General features: G+C 52.6%; 1 protein-coding gene across 1 annotated transcript; it reads right to left on the reverse strand.

Annotated features, from left to right (window-relative positions):
• Window positions 1-1,377: 1,377 nt before the first annotated feature.
• TGME49_256840 (hypothetical protein) lies at window positions 1,378-8,289 on the reverse strand (the record flags this gene model as incomplete). The annotated part of the gene is made up of 8 exons (XM_002364890.2): window positions 1,378-2,148; window positions 2,845-3,000; window positions 3,516-3,691; window positions 4,073-4,381; window positions 5,013-5,417; window positions 5,853-5,910; window positions 6,676-6,881; window positions 7,648-8,289. The coding sequence occupies 8 exons, from the start codon at window positions 8,287-8,289 to the stop codon at window positions 1,806-1,808; spliced, it is 2,295 nt and encodes a 764-aa protein (XP_002364931.2). The 3' UTR covers window positions 1,378-1,805.
• Between the last annotated feature and the right edge of the window lie 1,169 nt (window positions 8,290-9,458).

Consider the following 9,458-nt stretch of genomic DNA (forward strand, 5'->3'; position numbering starts at 1 on the left):
GTAGTCGTTAGGCCTTCCCGCCTGCTTGACGTCGCACCGCAGGGAGAGCCGTCTCCTCATTCATGTCAGACAAAAACTAGAGTGTTTGGTGAAAAACTGGGTTCTCAAACATTGGGTTTGGTACCCCTCTTGCTGTCTCAAATCAAATTCGTTTACCAGCTCTAACGGACCTTCCCTGGTCACCCCTCAGCACAAGGAAAACGACAAACCAAGTCACTACGGTTTCGCGTGGGAAAAACGTGGGAGAGAAAGTCTGTCTCCCATATTTTCTACTGCCTGAACACTGAAAGAAGTCTCTACTCTTCACCGGAAGCGCAATGCAGGAAATCGGTCAGGCCTCACCCTGAGTACGCAAAACTACGCAGGGAGGTCATTCGCCTTGCTTCTCTGTGCAGCCTTTTCTTGATCTTGTTGACGTGGCGAACGCGATTTTCAGTCAATTGAAAACTGCCATAGCTTTTTCTGTTCACCTACACGGGATGAAAGACTCCTGATCGGTCGCGGGTGTTCCTCCGTGTGTGCACGATGCGCTTTTGCTACCAGAAAGATGCCCGGTCCGTTACCCTTGGATTCGTCGGAATTAATTGATTATTGATACTACAGCGTCCTCGTTATCTTTTTATATTGAGACTTGAGTTCAACAGCGGAGCGGTCAGCCACCCCGATCATCTTAACTAAGGCCGGATAACATGGTAGCGTGTTTCAAGGTTCCCTCTTCCGATTTCGCCGTGTCGGTCTGTGCGTCGGACGGCCATGCACTCACCGAGCTGCCGCTCGTCTGGTGAACAGTTTTCACTCTAATTTATCGCCAAGGAAAAGAGAAAAGACAACACCGATTCAAAGCCACACGCTCGTAGCACGATTCCCTTCTCTCCCTTTTCCTCTTCGCTGCATGCACCCTAGGCGCGGCTGCGACGAACGCTGGATCCCGAACTTCGGATTTCCACCTCGTCTCTTGTCGCCGCCCCCCCCAAAAGAAAAACCACATTATCTTTTCGGCGACAAGGTTCAGCAGGAAGAATTCTGTTCATGAGCCAAAGCGGATTGCCCTTGTACGTAACTAAACACATACAAGGGTACCCATATGGGGCAAAGCACGGAAGAAGGCACACTCGAGCAGCAAGTGAAAGTGACCAGGTCGACGCAAACGGCGTTCATTACAAAAAGAAATCCAAAGAACCAAACAACGAAAGAGAGAATCAGCTAAGGCACCGAGTTTCGAAGAAATCCCCGAGTACAGCGACGAGTCAGAAAATCAGAAGCGACAAAACACATGGAAAAAAATAATGGAGGGCCATTCAACCGCCCTCGCAGGAGGAACACACCGAAACACTGAAACGAATCTAACAAACGAAAACGAATCAAAAAGGATACCTCCTGCTGCAGCGACAGACGCGAACTGCCAGACTCATATTTCCCACTTTACAGGAATCTTCAGGTTTTTCCATACACCACAAAATGCAATTTTAGGACTGCTTCTCCTCACACGCCTTCGAGTTTGCGGCTGTCCTTCCCCCCGTATTTTTTCTTTTCTTCCCTGTCTCTCCTTCGAATTCGCTCCCCCTCGCTTCTCAGTTTGCCGATCCCCACTGCATTTTCCTCTTCTGGGAAGGACTCCCGTCGCCTCAAACGCCAAATTCCCAAAGCGCTTGTCTCCTTTCGTTCCTGCTTGTCCCCACCCTCCCCATTCCTCCCTCTCTCTCCTTTCTCTTCACCCTATCCCCTCACTTCCGCCGCTTCTGCTTGTTCTCCCTCCTATTCGTCAGCTGCCCTTTTTCTCTTTTCTGCCCTCCTTTGCTGTTCCTCTACATGTACGAGAGCGCATCTATGACTGAGGCCACTGCGGCGATTGCGAGTTTCTTTCTCCCGAGTTGGGCGCGCGTCTCGGCCTCGTGCGCTTTGTCTTTCTCTCGTTCTCTCTTTTCTTTTTCTCGTTCTTCGCGTTCGGCACAAAGCGTGAAGTCGTGGGGACCTAGAGCCTGGACGCCGGAGAGCGAGGAGACAGGCGCCCGCTTCCCCACAATTTTCGCCCAGAGTCTCCCAAGAAAGGAAGGATCGGAGTAGAAGGCTCGCAACACTTGGCTGTACGCCTCTGGATTCGTACGAATTAGGTCGCAGTGCGCTCCCGATGGAAAGACATACGTCCACCTAAGGCGAAGACATACGCAAAGGAAACGACAGAGCGGTTCAAGTTCTCCTGTGCTAGCAGAGCGTAATGGGGACGCACGAACGTGCCAGCGCTGGAGCAGTACAGAGGATAAACCAACGAAAAATTAGACATTTTGCGCCTCCTGCATAAAAGCGCGCAATACAGATGGCACCAGAGAAACGAATAGAATACGGTCCCCCTAAAAAAATACCGAGAGGAGAGGAAAGTGAACCAGAGAAAGTCCTGAAGTTTCGTCAAAGAGACGCCACTGTTTAGACTCAAAAGCCATTCAACTGCACACCTGCAAACGAATAACAAGCAACAACGCCTCAGTGAAAGGAAACAGACAGCTGAGGTCGGCAGCCCATTTCGTACGGATATAAATTCTTAGCTAGATGTCAAGACACATGTAGAGATGAAGATGCAGATTTACTTGCCAGGCGAGAGGAATGCCAGCATGCGCATGCAACGGAACAGAAGACGAAGCGTGAAGAAAGAATAGAAAACGCGTGCGTGTCATTTCTCTTCGCGACATGGCCGGTTTCAATCTGGCCACTTTGAGAGAAAAGACTCGACATGCAAAGCGCTTTCTCTGGAAAGCTGTTTAAAAGTTTTATATCGATTTACATAGCGAGATACACCAGCCTCACGCATGCATTCTGGTACGTTTAAACGTCGCCTTGCAGGCCGCTTACTCGGGCCGATCTGCCTCAGGAAGCAGCATCATTTCTTTCTCCACCGTTTCCCATGGCGCCAATTCGTCATCCCGGCTCGTGAGCACGAGCTTCTTCACAGGCCGCAACGACGGCAGAAGTAAACTCGCGCGCATGCGACGCAGCTCCTGCCCACGACTAAACCACGAAGAAACACACACAATGTCTCACTCTCGTCTCGCGCATGCGTACGCTGATTATCCGTGAACACGGTTGAGGCGTGGAGAAGAGGAACAAAGGGAAAACCTCTGCAGAATAGAATCAAACCAAGGCGTTTCTGCATGTCGGGTGGAAACCTGAACGTGCGACGCTTCACTCTCAAAAATCATGCTTCCGTTGGCAAAACCGTCTATCACTTCAACAGTCGCCCCTCTGTCATTTCTTGGAGCACATGGCTTGAACAAGACCCCCGACATCAACATCCATCTGTGCATGCATACACATCTCACTTTAACAATATATGGATATACATATATATATATATATACATATATATATATATATATATATGCATATGTGTATGCATATGTGTATGCATATGCATGTAGAGGGGTTCGATGTTTCTGTCGTGTTTCCCTGAGAGACATTCGCAGGAGAAGTTTGCATCTGCAAAAGAGGAGGCAAGTTGGTCGGTCGGTCTCTGCAAGTCTCACCGTTGGTTCACCGCCCACATGAGGACGTCATGAAGCCACTTGGCACTTTTTGCGATGCATGCAGTCAACGGTTGGTTGGCGACGGCGTCTCTCGCATTGCAGACGGGAGAGTCGAAGACGATTCTGTCGATTGTGATGCCGAACTCGCTTTCCAAACGGTCGCGGTACTGCCCCACCTAGACAGCAGGAGACGCCCATCCCGACACACGTGAGTTGTTTCGTTTTTGCCCGACAACTGTGGGTTCTCGCGGGGCATCAGAGCTTGACTCGCAGAGACGGGAGTTAACGAGCGCAAGAAGGGTGTCTATGTCCTCTCTAGACGAGAAACAAAATCCCGAGGGCTTCGCGCGTTGTGTGTACCTCCGCAGCAGCTCTACCTGTCTGTGTCCTTCCATCTCTCGTCTCTCTCTCGCTTGCTATCTGTTCGCCTCTCCCTCATTCCACTTCTCCCTACCATCCTTTCATCTGTCTCTCTTGCTGCGCCTCTCCCCACCTGTCTCTGTCCTCATGTCTCCACTGTTTTCTTCTCTCTCTCTGTTCAGATCTACCAGCCTCACCAAGAGCATGGTGCCCATGGCCGAGACGCCTTGCGCGTAGATCGAGACAGTGGAAACGTTGTGAGTTTTCTTCATCCACAGAAGCGCCTGAACGAGATCCTTGGCTGCCTGGCATCCCAGCAAGGCGTCGCCTGCATCTGAGCTCGAAATGACCGGAAACGCGTCCGAGCAGAAACCGCCTGCCTCGCCGCGAGATGCCGCCGCAGCACACCCTGTCCCCTCGTCTGACACGCAGTCCGCAGCGCGCGAAGACTCGCCAGAATTCTTCATGTCGAACAGCAGGAAGCTGTGATCTCTCTGGAGTCCAATCTGAGAGAGGACAACGCGCGAAAGTGGAGACAGAAAGGCTTTGAAACGAAAACAGCAGGCGCCATAAACGCGACATAAACGCCGACACAAGCGCTGCGAACTGATCCAGTCGAGCGAAAAAGACACCTCAGAAAAAGCAGGACTAAAAAAACGACGCCACTACGATGTTCGTTTCCCAGTTTGGAAACCGTCTTCTCCCCAAGCGAAGAAGTCCGGCGGCCTTGAGCGAGAATCGCGCAGTCTCACCCAACAACCCAGACAGAAAAACTGTAACCAAGAACGTAAAATACACCTCTACAACTTTCAACGTATATATATATATATATATATAAGCGTGTACCTCTGGATATAGAGACAGATACGTAGATATAGAGGCGCATAAATATATATATATATATACGTACATCTACATACAGAAAAAATATACACCCGCGTATACATTTATATATACATATACTCACATCGACATAGAAACACATACGCACAAGCCTATATATATATATGTATGTATATCTATGTATATATATATATATATATATATGTAGAACTGTGCTTGCGAGGTGGATGCGGGGCTGAGTGTTGCGTTCTGACGGAGCCGCGTTTGTGCATCTTTTAGGCAGTGGCGTCTCACCTTTTTGGCTACGCCCAGGAAGGGCAGACAGGCCTGTCTGTTAGCCATCCAGCCATGTGCGCAAAGAATCGCCTTTTGGGCCTTCCGATCTTCTGCCGGCACCCACCATCCTTTCAGAAAAGTCTTGGAAGCCGCGTCGGCGAACGCGTCTGTCGCTCGTGGTCTCCCTGCTCTTCGGCGTCTCGCCGTCTCTGTCGTCTCGGCGCTCCCGCTCCCAGCGTCCTCTCCTTCCTGCGTATGCAGGCCGTCGGCGGCCAGCGGCTCTGGAGCAAGAGAATCCCTTTCGTCAGAGGCGAGAGAAGAGAGTGTGTTTTCAGCGGAAGAGTGCTCTCTCCCAGCAGATCCCTTCTCTCTCTCGGCGGAGAGCGCCGCGATCTGCGCAGCGGGGGTCGGGCCAATCGTGACCTGGAGAGACAAACCAACAAAAAAAAGAAAGGCAGCGTCGCTGGCTGCAGTTGCATGCAAAACCGTCTCGACGAGAAAGCTCGGAGGAAAAACAGACGGCACACGAGACATAGCAAGAAGCGAAAGAAGAGGTCTCGAAACTCCACGCATGGCCAGAAGAGAAACGTCCCCCTACGGAACTTTGTCTTCCCCAAGACGGACCGCAGAGTCGCGGGGGACCTCGAAGCGCGCGCGAAAGCGACGGAGAAAAATCGAAAACAGAAATCGACCTTCGAAGCAACGGGCACAGTCATGGGTCACCATGAAGACTTGGAAGCGCGGAGGAGAACAACCAACTTGAAAGGCGAAGTAAAGACGAAGGAAAAGGCAAGCGAAGACAGAGACAGAGGAGCGAGACAGCTGAAGGCGACTGAGAAACGAAGACTGCGGACTTACATCGTAGTAAGGGAGGCCGAAGAGAGAAGGCGATGCATCTTCAGGCAGGTCCAGTTGACTGCATGCACGCGGCAGGCGACGCATGTGTACAGTGAGCGCAAGAAGCGGAGGAGAGAAAAAAAGACGCGAGAGAGAAAAGAAAGAAAGATAAGAAACACCACATGCGGGGAGAACCGAGAATGGAATGGCACACGCAACTGTGACAGTGAAGCTCTGTTTTCGTTTCGAAAACACAATCGAAAATTCTTCTTGTGTCCTCGTCGATTCTCTGCGGAGCCACAGTCTGGCAATAGCCATTCCGTCCTCTCTCATTTTCACTGTCCGTGGTCTTTAAGTCTACGGTTGCCATCTGAAAAAGCTTTTCTTCTTTCGTTTCTTGTTCCGTTCCACTCTCGCCTCTAATCTCCTTTTGGACCACTGTGTGTCTCCGTCTCTCTTCCGGTCATTTTCCTTCCTCTCTCTCTTCACTCTCGAATCGCCCTCTCCATCTCTCGCGTACTACTCTCTCGTCCGCTTAAAAACTTCCCTCGTACAAACTTCTCTTTCTTCCGCGTCCCTCTGTTTCTCGCTCTCTCCTTCTTCTGCCTCTTCTCTCCTCTCCGACCATTCCTTCTCTCTCCCGCGCTGATCCTTCCTCGTCTTCCCCGTCGCCTCTCTCTTGCCATTTCTCCACTCCTTGACCGCTGCGTCTGCCCTAGGCTCGCGTGGTTCGCTGCCGTACGCCCTGCAGTTCTTCTCTCTTCCGTTCCTCCTTTTGTCCGGAGGCACCCTCGCTTCTTCTCCGGCTCTGCCGTCCTGTCCGTCTCCCAGGCTCTCCATATACCTGAGCAAGTACGGGTCGTTCAGGGGAACGCGGTTGACTGCAGACTCGAAGCGACTCGCGGAGCTTGCGCAGAAAGGCAGCATCAGCACAGAGAGGCCGAGTATATACACCCCAAGGAAGCTGCGCAGGCACTGGAAAAACATCTGCAGGAGACCTTGAACTAGACGCCGGAGCTCTGGCCGGTGCTTCCGAATCTGCTGCGCCACCTGAAAAACCAAACGAACAGAAACGTGGAACGCAGACCGAGGCGGTACACGCTGCGCTCGACCCTCGAGGTCCCCCACAGCCCCCATGAAAAACGGAGAAACCATGAAAGAGAGAAAAATGCAACAACGGAAAGTCTGCAGGCGCACATCGAGGCGAAACACAAAAACATATATATATATATATATATGCATATGCATACATGTATGAATACACATACATATACACATAGATCTACGCACACACATATACATATATACATATTTATATATTTATATATATTTATATATTTATATATATATGTATGTAGGTAGGACTCCATGTATAGAGGTGCACGTGGGTTGAGGTGGATGTACGCTGCGGACGCGAGTGTCACTGGAGAAGTCGATTGACGGTCGTTTCGATGGCGATGCGAGGAACGGATCTCGCGATATTTGGCACTCAGGTCGTTTCTCAGCAGTGAAGGACTCGCGATGCGCGCTAGCGGGTGCTGATCGTCCGAGAGTTGTGAGTCGCAGACGCGACACAGAATCTTTCTCGCCAGAAATGCACACCAAGAGGCTCACAGTCCGAGGCAGAAGAGCTCGAATGAACGCAGAGGTTGGGAGAGGTCACTGAGCTCCGCGGAAGAAGAACCGAGAGGAACATCTAAAGCAGACGACGCAGGCCTCCCCGCGTCGAAGCAGTCGCCGCACAAGTGAGCATGCAGACATGCATGGATACAGGTGTACAGATATGAAGACACCTGCTTTTTGCCGAAGTTATTACCTGTCCTTTGACGATGACGGCTGCACGGTGGACTTTCGCCTTCCAGGAGCCTTCCGGCCCAGCCTGCGAAAACCTCAGCCAGAGCGAACGCTCCTCGCCTCCGTCGTCAGCAGGCTGCTGCTGCGACCTGAAGCGACGCGAGGAGAGCGGCAGCTTCGACAGGAGGCGGAAGAAGGCTGAGGCAGGCGAGGCGAGGAGCGACGCGGGAGACGGAAGGACTTCAGGGTCGACAGAAAGCGCGGCCGGAGGCTCCGACGGCGAAGCGCCAGAGAGGAACGGACGCACAGTCGCGAGAGCGTTGAAGGACGACGCAGCGGGGGCAGAGGAGGCGAACGAGGAGACGGAAGAGAACTCGCGAGAGGAAGCGGTGCATGCACTGGAGGCGCCGGACGCAGCGGAGTCGCGTGGAGCGTGGCGCAAGAGCGCCGAGGTGTACAGACAGCTGGGCGAGACGAGCAAGGCGACGACGGAGAGGACGAAGAGAGAGGCATGCGCCGCTGGGTGTCGCCGCAGGAGAGCAGAGAAGCGAGACGGGAAAGGCGAGGCTTGAGAGAAGTGACGAGATGGCATTGGGACGAACAGAGGTGATGAAATCTGGGGCGTTCGGTGAGACGGAGGCACCGACGCGCGCTGGGTCTCCATTTTCAAAGAGAAGCGAGACACCGTTCGGCTGTGGAGGGAAGAGCGGAGGAGGAAGAGACTCTTCGTCTCCTCTCGATCGGTGAGACGAGGGGAGACTCGCGGGAGAAAAGGAGTTCGTTTTCGCGCGTGGAGTCTCGCGAGAAAAGGGGAACTAAAACATTTCTTCTGTCTGACGCTGTCTCTCGACACCCGGGAGGCTCTGCATCCGCAGGTTCTCCTTCCTTTGCGTGAGAGAACCTGGAAAAAAGGAATCCTTCGGCGGACGCAGAGACGCAGAACCTTCCCGCTCTCTTCAAAGTCTTTTCAGGCCTCTGTGTGCTGCGTTGTCTCGCGAGCCTCAGTCGCGAGAAGCCTTCTCGCGGCTGTCGGGAAGCGAGGGAAGGAAGTCGAGGGATCGGCGTGACGCGCAGGACCAAGAGAGAAAGAGAGAGGGTGGATTTTCCGAAAAAGGAAAAGAAAAAGAACGACACACAACACGATCGGGTCTTGCCGCTGAGAAAAGCGGACGGGGAGACGAGGAGAAAGCGGGTGGTGTGGAGCGGTGCGCGCGGCGCAGAGAGCCGAGGGGGAGGACTTTGAACAGAGGAACGCCGGAGAGCATCCGGCTGTTTTGCGTCAGGGAGAGACGCGAAAGAAGAGAGAAACGAACAGGAAAGAAACTAAAATGTGTGAGAGATGGAGAAGAAATGTTCTCCGTGCGCTTCGCTCCCAAGGCAGCTCATGTGCCGTGACACTCTGACGCAGATCAAACCCCCAAAAAGTAGAGGAGAAAGCCAAGAAATCGGCGGAGTCAGAGAACGAGACGAAGTGGAAAGAAAGACGCCTGGACTGTTCAGATCTCTCGGTTTTCCCGACGGAAGTTACTTTGAAATCGCGGAGCTCAGAGCTGGCATTTTTTGGAAGAAAAGGACAGGAGACCCGTGAGAAGGCATAATGTCTCGCTGCGCTTTGTCTCCGGCTTTCTGGGAGAAAAGTCTCTCGGTGGCGCCCGTGCGCAAGACACTCCGTCGAGAGGGTCTTTTTCCCCAGACGCATCTCCACGAGGCTTGTCGTCTTCAGCCGCGATTTCGCGGTCCTCTTCTCGATCCGCAGAGTCGCCAACTCGTATGCGTGCGAGTTCACAGATCGTCTGCTCCAACTGCACCCTGAAAGCGAGCATTTTTTTCATA

This window comes from Toxoplasma gondii, chromosome VIIb (assembly GCF_000006565.2).
Source record: "Toxoplasma gondii ME49 chromosome VIIb, whole genome shotgun sequence".
NCBI lineage: Eukaryota > Apicomplexa > Conoidasida > Eucoccidiorida > Sarcocystidae > Toxoplasma > Toxoplasma gondii.